The 12960-nt window shown below is 45.5% G+C and overlaps 1 protein-coding gene across 1 annotated transcript in view; it reads left to right on the forward strand.

Moving 5' to 3' along the window:
* Nucleotides 1–12088, forward strand: part of LOC135054982 (dorsalin-1-like) — a 262982-nt gene extending 250894 nt beyond the window's left edge. The window contains exon 2 of the mRNA XM_063958512.1: nucleotides 10988–12088. Coding sequence (XP_063814582.1) covers nucleotides 10988–11895 — 908 coding nt within the window. The 3' untranslated portion in view covers nucleotides 11896–12088. The remainder of the gene's footprint in view (nucleotides 1–10987) is intronic.
* The last annotated feature ends 872 nt before the right edge of the window (nucleotides 12089–12960 follow it).

A 12960-nucleotide genomic window follows, 5' to 3' on the forward strand; every position in this document is an offset into this window, starting at 1 on the left:
CAGACAGCGTCCCCTTTTTACACATTACGGCAGACCGCGTCCCCCTTTTTACACATTACGGCAGACAGCGTCCCCCTTTTTACACATTACGGCAGACAGCATCCCCCTTTTTACACATTACGGCAGACAGCATCCCCCTTTTTACACTTTACAGCAGACAGCGTCCCCATTTTTACACATTACGGCAGCCAGCGTCCCCTTTGTACACATTACGGCAGACAGCATCCCCCTTTGTACACATTACGGCAGACAGCGTATCTTTTCTACACATTACGGCAGACAGCGTCCCCCTTTTTACATATTACGGCAGACAGCGTCCCCCTTTTTACACATTACGGCAGACAGCGTCCCCTTTTTACACATTATGGCACACAGTCCCCCTTTTTACACGTTACGGCAGACAGCGTCCCCCTTTTCTCTTACGTCCTAGAGGATGCTGGGGACTCCGTATGGACCATGGGGTATAGACGGGCTCCGCAGGAGATAGGGCACCTAAAAAGAACTTTTACTATGGGTGTGCACTGGCTCCTCCCTCTATGCCCATCCTCCAGACCTCAGTTAGATCTTGTGCCCAGAGGAGAATGGGTGCACTGCAGAGAGCTCTCCAGAGTTTTCTGTGGAAAAATAATTTTGTTAGGTTTTTTATTTTCAGGGAGTCCTGTTGGCAACAGTAACAAGATAAAAGAACCAAAACGTGCGCAAAAGGAAGAGCCAAACTAAAAATATATTAATCTATTTTATTAAATAGTAATTGTAGTTATTAAAAAATATTCAATTCAAATATATATTCCTCGGAGTGACCACAGTAGGATATTACAAATGAATTTAAAATAAATAAAACAACATAATCATAAAATATATTACCAACTAGTTGTTCACATATATGATTAATATTCTAAAGGATCAATAATGGATACAGATATATATAATCCTGAAGAACAATGGCTGGCCAGCCTTAATTAATACTTAATAAATTGTGCACAAATAGGATGTATCAAAAGATCGAATAGAAAAATGAAAGATTGTTGTCTAGAAGATATCATATAATTTGCATAGATGGTAAGAGCTCAGGATTCTTCCAACAACAGTCTAAAATAGTAATAGTTAGCCGTTATATATGTATCAAAAAGTCTCGTGAGGGAATTAACCTCATACGGCTGCTGATGTAATTGCTAAATGTTGGAGCTAATGAATAGACACCAGTCCCGTCTTTTAGACCAAAAACTAATGAAAGTCTCGGTAAAAGCACCTAGCCTTAGGCAGCTGTTTAATGTGGGCAGCCAATGCCGTGATAATGCAGTCCCGCAACAAGATGATAAATGTGAACAAAAAATACTGGAACAAAGTCCCGAATGACTCAAATAGCACCTAGCCCAACGAGGCCATATATGTGGGTAGCTATAATGACGGGATAATGTATAAATGAATAAACCCCGTATCACTCGTAGCAGTCTCACCCGTGCCAGTGAATGCAATAGCCGTCCGTCCGGCCGGATGTTCACCGGACCTCCGCCGTTACCAATCCACAAGCCGTTCAGTGCTGCACTGCCTGGGTGCTCCTCCGACAGTGCAGCTGGATAATCCTTTAGGCTGAGATGTTAAAGAGGAAAATAACTGTGGCGGTTATGGGCAGGTTAGGGCTGTTGGTGATGTCCGTTCGTCTCCCAATCGCAGAGAGATGGTGTATAACCGTGGATCACTCCAGAGCCGTTCAACCTAACGCGTTTCTCGACCGTAGGCACTGGTCGTTTCATCAGAGGAAGTGTAAACTGTTGGCAACAGGCTCCCTGCATCGTGGGACTGAGGAGTGAGAAGCAGAGCTGGCTTGTCAAGTTGGGCACTGCTTCTAAGGCTACTGGACACCATTAGCTCCAGAGGGATTCGGAACACAGGTCTCACCTGGGGTCCGTCCCGGAGCCGCGCCGCCGTCCTCCTCACAGATGCCGAAGATAGAAGCCAGATAGAGAAGGCAGAAGACATCTTAGGCGGCAGAAGACATCAGATCTTCATGAGGTAAGGTGCGCAGCGGCAAGCTGCGCGCCATTGCTCCCAGTCACACACACACAAAGAGCAGCACTGAAGGGTGCAGGGCGCAGGGGGGGGGGGGGGGGGGGGCGCCCTGGGCAGCAATAGACCTCACATTTTGGCAAAAATACAGTTGGATTAGACTGCAGAGGCAGTAAATCTATGATCCCCCGCCATTTTATTGAAAAATCACTGGGACCGAAGCCCGCCGTCGGGTGGGCGGGGCTTGATCCTCAGCACTAACCAGCTCCATTTTCTCCACAGAAGCTGCATGAGGAAAACGCTGGCTCCCTGGTCTCTCCCCTGCTGAACACACAGGCTGGAAAAAAGAGGAGGGGGGCACATTAGCGATGCAGTGAGTGGGAATTGGCATAATATATATATATATAAAAAACGCTATCTGGACATATATTTTTTCCAGTGTTTTTAAGCGCTGGTGTGTGCTGGCATACTCTTTCTCTGTCTCTCCTTAGGACCTGGTTGGGGTTTTGTCCCCTTATAGGTTAATCCCTGTGTGTGTGGGGTGTCGGTACGTGTGTGTCGACATGTCTGAGGCGGAAGGCTTCTCCAAGGAGGAGGTGGAGCAAATGAGTGGTGTGTCCCTGTCGGTTGTGCCGACTCCAGATTGGATGGACATGTGGCATATGTTGAATGCAAGTGTGGCATCTTTACATAAAAGGCTTGATAAGGCTGGTTTAGGGGAGACATCAGGGGGTCAATCCTCAGATTGGACCGACTCACAGGGCCCGTCGGGGTCTCAAAAGCGTCCCTTAACACAAGACACTACTACCGACACGGATTCTGATTCCAGTGTCGACTATGACGAAGTAAAATTGCACCCTAGGGTGACTAAAACCATTCAGTGTATGATTGTGGCAATAAGGGATGTGTTGCATATTGTGGATGAACCCTCGGCCCCCGACACAAGGGTACACATGTTTAAGGAAAAGAAACAGATTATTAACTTTCCCACATCTCATGAATTAAATGAATTCTTTGGAAAAGCTTGGGAGACTCCGGATAAGAGACCGCAGATCCCCAAAAGAATTTATATGGCATACCCTTTCCCTAAGCAGGACAGGGAGATTTGGGAATCACCCCCCACTGTGGACAAGGCCCTGACGCGCATGTCCAAGAAAGTGGCGCTACCATCTCCTGACACAGCGGCCCTTAAGGACCCTGCAGATCGCAGGCAAGAAACTACCTTAAAGTGTATTTATTCTCATACGGGTGCTGTGTTAAGACCGACAATTGCGTTGGCATGGGTGTGTAGCGCAATTGCAGCTTGGACAGATGAGCTGACAGATCAATTTGATAATATGGATAAGGATACTATATTCCTAACTCTAGCCCATATTAAAGACGCAGTCTTATTTATGAGGGATGCTCAAAGGGACATTGGATTGCTAGCTTCTAGGGCCAATGCCATGTCTATCTCAGCGAGAAGATCCTTATGGACTCGCCAATGGACGGGTGATGCGGATTCCAAGAAACATATGGAAGTACTACCCTATAAGGGGGATGTATTGTTTGGGGATGGGCTGACGGACCTGGTTTCCACAGCTACAGCAGGTAAATCAAATTTTTGACCATATATTCCCCAACAGCAAAAGAAAGTAACACCCTATCAGATGCAGTCCTTTCGGTCGCACAAGTCCAAAAGAGGTCGGGGATCCTCTTTCCTCGCCAGAGGTAAGGGCAGAGGCAAGAGAGCACCTGCTTCGGCAGGTGCCCAGGAACAAAAATCCTCCCCGGCTGCTCCAAAACCCACAGCATGACGCTGGGGCTCCCCTGAGGGAGTCTGCACCGGTGGGGGCACGTCTTCGACTTTTCAATCAGGCCTGGGTCAGTTCGGACCTGAATCCCTGGGTGTTGGAAATAGTTTCCCAGGGTTACAAATTGGAATTCGAGGAGGTGCCCCCGAGCCAATTTTTCAAATCGGCCCTACCAGCTTCCACATCGGAAAGGGATGTAGTGTTAGCTGCAATTCAAACGCTGTGTATACAGCAAGTGATAATCAAGGTTCCCCTGCACCAGCAGGGAAGAGGTTACTATTCAACCCAATTTGTGGTCCCGAAACCGGACGGTTCGGTCAGACCTATTTTGAATCTGAAATCCCTAAACCTGTACATAAAAAGATTCAAATTCAAAATGGAATCTCTCAGAGCAATAATAGCCAACATGGAGGAGGGGGAGTTTATGGTGTCTCTGGACATAAAGGATGCATACCTTCATGTCCCCATATATGTCCCCCATCAGGAATACCTGAGATTCGCTGTACAGGATTGTCATTACCAATTTCAGACGTTGCCGTTTGGACTTTCCACGGCCCCGAGGATTTTCACCAAGATAATGGCGGAAATTATGGTGGTCCTGCGCAAGCATGGAGTCACAATTATCCCATACTTGGACGATCTCCTGATAAAAGCGAGATCAAGGGAGAAATTGCTGAGCAGTGTGGCGCTCTCTCTGAGAGTGCTCCAGCAACATGGTTGGATTCTAAATCTACCGAAGTCACAGTTGATTCCGACAACTCGACTACCGTTCCTAGGTATGATACTGGATACGGAACAAATGAAGGTATTCCTCCCAATAGAGAAAGCCCAGGACATCCAGAACATGGTCAGAGACCTGTTAAAACCGAAAAGGGTGTCAGTTCACCAATGCACTCGAGTTCTGGGGAATGGTGGCGGCCTACGAGGCCATTCCCTTCAGAAGGTTCCATGCAAGGACTTTTCAATGGGACCTTCTGGACAAGTAGTCCGGGTCCCTCCTGTGGTGGTTGCAAAGTGCTCACCTGCTGGAGGGTCGCCGGTTCGGGATTCAGGACTGGATCCTGGTTACCACGGACGCGAGCCTCCAAGGATGGGGAGCGGTCACACAGGGAAAGACTTTTCAGGGTCTTTGGTCAGACCAGGAGTCCTGTCTACACATCAATGTGTTGGAACACAGGGCCATTTACAACGGCCTTCGACAAGCGGAGAGTTTTCTTCGAAACCTACCGGTTCTGATTCAATCAGACAATGTCATAGCAGTGGCTCATGTGAACCGCCAAGGCGGGACAAGAAGCAGAGTCGCGATGGCGGAAGCCACAAGGATCCTTCGCTGGGCAGAAAATCATGTAAGCGCTCTGTCGGCTGTCTTCATTCCGGGAGTAGACAACTGGGAAGCAGACTTCCTCAGCAGACACGATCTCCATCCAGGAGAGTGGGGACTTCATCAAGAAGTCTTTGCAGACGTAACACGTCTTTGGGGAACTCCTCAAATAGACATGATGGCGTCACGCCTCAACAAAAAACTTCGGAGGTATTGCGCCAGGTCTCAGGACCCTCAGGCAGTAGCAGTAGACACACTGGTAACACCGTGGGTGTTCGAATCGGTCTACGTGTTTCCTCCTCTTCCTCTCATCACGAAAGTGTTGAGGATCATAAGACGAAGAAGAGTACAGACGATACTCGTTGTCCCAGACTGGCCTCGAAGGGCCTGGTACTCGGATCTACAAGAGATGCTCACAGGAGATCCCTGGCCTCTTCCTCTGAGGGAAGACCTGTTGCAGCAGGGGCCCTGTGTATTTCAAGACTTACCGCGGTTACGTTTGACGGCATGGCGGTTGAACGCCGAATCCTAGCGAAAAAGGGGATTCCGGAAGAGGTCATCCCTACTTTAATAAAAGCTAGGAAGGAGGTGACGGTAAAACATTATCACCGTATCTGGCGAAAGTATGTGTCTTGGTGTGAGACCAAGAATGCACCTACGGAAGATTTTCATCTGGGTCGTCTTCTCCACTTCCTACAGACAGGAGTGGATATGGGCCTAAAATTAGGCTCGGTTAAGGTACAGATTTCGGCCCTCTCAATTTTCTTTCAGAAGGAATTGGCTTCTCTTCCAGAAGTCCAGACGTTTGTAAAGGAAGTGCTGCACATCCAGCCCCCTATTGTGCCTCCAGTGGCATCATGGGACCTGAACGTGGTGTTGCAGTTCCTAAGATCACACTGGTTTGAACCGCTTAACAAGGTTGAGTTGAAATTTCTTACCTGGAAGGTGGTCATGTTGTTGGCCTTAACATCAGCAAGGCGAGTGTCAGAATTGGCGGCTTTGTCACACAAGAGCCCCTACTTTACTTTTCATGTGGATCGAGCTGAATTGAAGACACGTCCGCAATTTTTGCCTAAAGTGTTTTTTTCGTTCCATATGAATCAACCTATTGTGGTGCCTGTGGCTACAGGTGACCTGAAGGATTCCAGATCCGTGGACGTAGTCAGGGCCTTAAAAATTTATGTAGCCAGGACGGCTAGAATTAGGAAAACAGAGGCTCTGTTTGTCCTGTATGCGGCCAATAAGATTGGCGCTCCTGCTTCGAAGCAGACTATTGCTCGCTGGATCTGTAATACGATTCAGCAGGCTCACTCTACGGCTGGATTGCCGGTACCAAATTCGGTTAAGGCCCATTCCACTAGGAAGGTGGGCTCTTCTTGGGCGGCTGCCCGAGGCATCTCGGCATTACAACTTTGCCGAGCGGCGACTTGGTCGGGGTCAAACACTTTTGCTAAATTCTACAAGTTTGATACCCTGGCTGATGAGGACCTAGCGTTTGCTCAGTCGGTGCTGCAGAGTCATACGCACTCTCCCGCCCGATTGGATGCTTTGGTATAAACCCCATGGTCCTTACGGAGTCCCCAGCATCCTCTAGGACGTAAGAGAAAATAAGATTTTAAACCTACCGGTAAATCTATTTCTCCTAGTCCGTAGAGGATGCTGGGCGCCCGTCCCAGTGCGGAAACTCTGCAAGACTTGTATATAGTTGTTGCTTACATAAGGGTTATGTTACAGTTGACATCGGTCTTGGACCGTTACTGTCGTTTGTTCATACTGTTAACTGGTTATGTATGTTCCAGGTTACATGGTATGATTGGTGTGGGCTGGTATGAATCTTGCCCTTGGATTGCTAAATCCTGCCTTGTATTGTCCATCTCCTCTGGGCACAGTTCGCTAACTGAGGTCTGGAGGAGGGGCATAGAGGGAGGAGCCAGTGCACACCCATAGTCAAAGTTCTTTTTAGGTGCCCTATCTCCTGCGGAGCCCGTCTATACCCCATGGTCCTTACGGAGTCCCCAGCATCCTCTACGGACTAGGAGAAATAGATTTACCGGTAGGTTTAAAATCTTATTTTTACACATTACGGCAGACAGCACCCCCTTTTTACGCATTAGGTAGACAGAATAGATAGATCAGACAGCGTCCCCTTTTTACACATTACGGCAGACAGCGTCCCCCTTTTTATACATTACAGCAGACAGCGTCCCCTTTTTATACATTACGGCAGACAGCGTCTCCCTTTTTACACAATACGGCAGACAGCGTCCCCTTTTACACATTAGATAGACAGCGTGACCACGCCCCCTTTCAGGGAAAACCTGATACTGCAAGCACCGATAGGCGGCCTGGCAGAGGAGGAGGAGGAGGCACAGCACAGGTACTTCTGCGGACACACTGAGCAGCGTGGACCTGCTGGTGTTGCCGGCGGTCCTGCGCCCTCAGTGCACATGCGCTGTATGCCAGGCACCGCCGGCACACACCTAGTTACGGCCCTGATTGGGGCCGATGGTTTGAAATCCACTCTGATGGCGTGTGGACTCTGCATGCGCAGGACACAGCAGCAGATCGCAGACGCTTGCAGGAGGCGTTTATTAACACGAGATTCCTCCTGCAGCATTCGCATATTTACACAATGCAGCTGAGTCCAAAAATGCAGCTGCTGTGTACACTGCATCGATATCTGAATCAGGCCCTAGGTACACAGTTAGTTGGTCTTTCTTACTTTATTCACATCTCTGGCCTATTGTTATTATTTGCAGCTCTATCCCCTCTATGCTTTTACTGCCACTGTATTTTTGCTATATGCACACACTCTGGCTCATGTTAATTATTGGACAGAGCCGGCCATAGGCATAGGCAAACTAGGCAATTGCCTAGGGCATTTGATATGCCTAGGGGCATCAGCAGCTTCTGCTGATTAAAATGATATGTGGCATGCCTATATTCTGTATGTAGCATTTCATATGCAGATACAGCCACAGTCTCACACAGTATATTGGCATGCTAAATATCAGTTTAATCAGCAGAAGCTGCTTGTGCATCCTAGCCACATAGCAATGCAAATAAGATGCATTTTCATAAACAAAGGTGCCCGACGTTAGCATTGAGGCAAGATTTATGTGGACACATCTGTATCCAAGCAGAGGCAGAGGTCACAGTGTTAGTGGCAGTGTGAGTGCTGTGTGCATGTGAGTGGGTTGGATGTGCAGTAGTGTTTGGAATATGTGTAAGGAGCATTATGTGTATCATGTAAAAATGCATTAATAATGTGCAACATATGTGTAAAGGGCACTATGTGTGTCATTATGTGTATAAGGGCATTAATAATGTGCGGCATATGTGTAACAGGGTACTACTGTATGTGTGTCATTATGTGTATAGGGGCACTAATAATGTGCAGCAAATGTGTAGGGGTCACTATGTGTGTCATGTGTATAAGGGCATTAATAATGTGTGGCATATGTGTAAGGGACATTATGTGTAAAAGGGCATTAATATAGGTTGTCATAATGTGTAAGGTGCATTATGCTTATAAGGACATTAATAATGTGTCTCATAAGTGTAAGGGGCATTACTGTGTGCAATTGTGTATACATACATTACTAATGTGTGGCATTATGTGTATAAGGTGCTCTACTATGTGGCGTTGCATATAGAAAGGGCACTACTGTGTCGGCTAGTGTGAATAAAGAGCAATAGGGTGTGGTGTAATGTGAATAAGGAGCAATTCAGTGTGATGTAATGTGAATAAAGGGCTCTACTGTGAGGAGTAACGTTTATAAGGAAAAGTGATACTACTGTGAGATGTAATATGAATTATGAACACTATCGCATGATCAAATGTGAATAAAGTTGCAGTGATGTGTTGCATAATTGGAAGTGGGGTTACTATTGTGCCCCTTGCCAGCAAAAACACACCCCTTTTTGGGCTGTGCGCCAAATGTGCGAACTGTTCCTATTTAAAATATAGGGGGTACAAACACCAAAATAATGACTGCTATGGGTGAGGGGTCATGGTGCTAGGAAAGAGGTGCAAGGTCAGAGGCGGAACCAGCAGTGGTGCTAGGGGGCACCAGCCAAAATCTTGCTTAGGGCATCATATTGGCTAGGGCCGGCTCTGTTATTGGAGGATTAGAAATTATTTATAGGGGAGATCAACCTCTTCATAGTCTTTACATATAAATCATAGGCAAATGCAGGGGTGTTTCCAGTTGCCCAGAAACCCTTCCTCCTTCCCTGCCAGTGGCGCAAGCAGCTGCCAGCAAGATATGAAAGGCATCTTACCATGAGCCAGAAGAATGTGTGCTTAGAAAGCTCAGTTCTGTCTCCTACTGGTTATGTTATGTACAGTGTTTATATTTATTATGCAGTGTTTAACCTTTTCCTGAGCACTTATTTATATGAGATAAATATGTTTGATGCTGATAGCTTGTTTTTAGACTTGTTTCTCCCCTACAACTTATACTATAGAGTACCATCTATAGTGTTAATACTGTATTACATACACTATCGCTGTATAAGGAGACCAATGTGTAAATATACTGTATGTCCAGGGCTGGGCCTAGGTTCTTCTGCCACTCTTCAAGACTTCAGAACTTACTAACATTCTCTGCCGAGCAAGGAATTTTTGTTTGGTAGAATGGTGCCCACATCTGGGAAAAAATATATTAATCTCAGACATGCTGGATTTATTGCCGCATGGCATGCTTTTTGTTTTAAAAATATTGGCTTTGTAGCAGTGATTAGAATGACATTTAGCTTATATTCAGATTTCCAGCTGTAGAACTTTCTCACAGAGCAGACAGAGGTAGGAAGCGCACAGGAGTCAGGGAGAGATGAGAGGAGAAGGAGGAAGGAAATGTGGTGGGCTAGTCGCCCTCCTCCTCTCCTCCAGACAGACTGTGCATCGATCTTTAGTCTTTTCTTCCCTGGCCTGTCAGAGTTCCCAGTCTCCGCTCCCATACAGATTTGGTGCCAAGCAGACACAGCATCAGTCACACAGGAGATGGAGAAAGGGGAGACCCTGAGAGGAGTGGTGAGAGCAGCCCCCCAATCCCTTCTGGAGATGCCGGACCGCAGCATTACTGGGAGACAGGGGGGTAGGTAGCGCAGCGACTGGCGGCATCATGGTGGCAGTTGAGAGTGGGTGGGCACCGTAGAAGGATGACTGCAGCAGCGCCCTCAGGTTGCAGCGCTTCGGGTGGTTGCCCTGCTTGCCCACCCCTAGATCTGCCCATGATAGTTTGTATGCTACAGTAGATTTGGCATTACATTTCAACAAGGCTGTATGTGAGAAAGGGGGGTGTAATGATGCACACAAGGAAATGGCAATCGAAGACTTAAAGCCCACATGTAAAAGCCTGTGACTTTTAGGATCTGCTGTTATTCCCTTAGACATAAAGCGGTAATTAGTTTAATAAACAAAACCAAGTTGGTTTCAACTTTAAACTTATTGCCACTTTAAATCTAGTGACTATCTCATCAGAATGGTGCTGGCTCCCACAAATCCGAGGGCACATCTGTATTTTGTAGGTAACCTGTACCTACCAAGAGCAACCTGTGCACCAATCAATGGCCTATTATAATGAATGTAATGGGTGTTTTTTCTCCCTCGGCTTTCTAATTATATTGTTGCCATTAGTGGTGCTCAATCTCAACCCTCAAGTTTTCACAACAGGTTTTGAGGATTTCTGGTCTGCGGAAACATGTGGGATAATTAATGACCCAGCAAATTAGATTTACTCACATGTGCATTGTTAAAGGTATTCTCGAAACATGACCTGTTGAGGCTACTTGAGGATTGGAGTTGAAAACCCCTTGTCTACGTATATATTGCAAGAAATAACAATTTTATAATCTCTTGCAGACATTATGTTGTCATCGTCCAAGGAAAATCCGATACAGAGTCACATTTTGCTGTTTAATGTCACAATCCCGGTACATGAAGATATAACAAAGGCTGAGCTCAAAATGAAAATGCCTTTAGGTGATTGGGGTCTGGGACATCTCAGTTTATTTGATGTCATTCACATTGAGCCTTCTGAGAATCTAAGAGACAAAAATTCCTTCTTGTCGGCAAAAGACGTTGAGGAAGGTGAATCTGTAACCATTGATGTCACTAGGGCTGTGAAGAGATGGATGAATTCTAAGGTGGAAAAAAATAAATTGGAATTTTTTTTTAAATCAAATATTACTGAAGATACATGCATTAAAACCACCAATGCTGGTATATCTTCAGATGGCAACCACCTACCGATTCTAATAATCTTCTCAGATGATCAAGGCAACAGGATGAAAGAGACAAGGATGGAGCTGTACCAAATGATACTTCATGAGCAAGAAAAAAACCTTGGAATATTTTCACAAAACATCACAGCTGAGTTGGTAGAGGAAACCAGGGAACATCATGTGACTGGGAAAACACCAGTAGCAAGTAAGACAAGGGTAAAACGCGTTGCAGGAAGAAATTATTGCACAAAGACATCCCTAATTGTTAACTTTAAAGACATAAAATATGATTTTGTCATGTTCCCTCCATCTTATGATGCCGGGCAATGTGTAGGAGAATGCTACTATCCACTAACCGATAATGTGACACCTACGAAACATGCCATTATACAGGCATACATGCACAAAAACAAGCAAGAAGTTGCAAGTCCGTGTTGTGTGCCAACTAAGCTGGCAGCTATCCAAGCTCTCTTAATGTTAGATGGTGTCCCAACTATAAAGACAAATTATGAAGGCATGAAAGTAGTAGAGTGTGGCTGCAGGTAGTCAATTACGTCATGTTTACAAAAGACTATAAGCCATTCAGGGCTTGAGGGCTGTACAAAAAAGATTGCTGACAATTACTCTGCAGTGGACTGCTGTCATGGAACAATTTGAGATTGAAACATGTTAACTTATTAAAGAATATACAATAAATATATTATGCCGCTGTTAAATGGGTTACAGACACAGGAGTAAGGTGGGGACAGGTTGTATGTGGCCATAAACCGCATATATAAAGGTGGAATTATTATTATTATTATTATTATTATTATTATTATTATATTATTTTGATTGTTTTTTTACATTCCCAATATGATACTTGATCACTGTAATGGTGACCAGACTGCACATTACTATATCTGGAATACCTTAATTTATCCAGTATTTATTGAAATTGATATTTTTCTTTCACAACAAGGGTTTAAAAATGCAGATGGCCATTTTGAAAGCAGGTTTCCTCAGCTGTACTGGATACTTCCTGTGGTGATGAATCAGGAGAATTGAGGAGACACTAGGAAATCATAATTTGGATAATGTGAACAATTTACTAAGATATATATGCAGGGCTAGATCAAGTGCCACATGGGCCTGATGCTAAAAATTATGAAGTACCTATTGTGGGAAGTGGGGGAGGTGTGGCCAGTGCTGTGTGGGTGTGGCAAGTGCTGTGTGGGCATGTATAACCCATACACTATCAGCTCCAATGTTGCTCTATGTAAAAGTAGAAAAATTACATCATTTTGCAAGGAAAATTTAAATACAAATGTAATACTTATGATTTCTTTCAGACCGTGTGGGTGGCTGGTAATCATACTCTTCTGGTGATGGGCCTATTTTCAGTGGAGGCCTAAAGCTGTTGTCCTATCCACCAAATTGGTAAACTGGCCCTGTATATGTGTGTGTGTGTGTGTGTGTGTGTGTGTGTGTGTGTGTGTGTGTATATATATATATATATATATATATATATATAATGGAGAAAAGAGAGAGCACTCACCAGTCTTCTTTATAAGAGGTTCGGTACGATTTACCGACGCACGGGATGCCGATTGTCAGTATCCCGACATCGGC

The sequence above is a fragment of the Pseudophryne corroboree genome, chromosome 3, assembly GCF_028390025.1.
Source record: "Pseudophryne corroboree isolate aPseCor3 chromosome 3, aPseCor3.hap2, whole genome shotgun sequence".
NCBI classification, from domain to species: Eukaryota; Metazoa; Chordata; class Amphibia; order Anura; family Myobatrachidae; genus Pseudophryne; species Pseudophryne corroboree.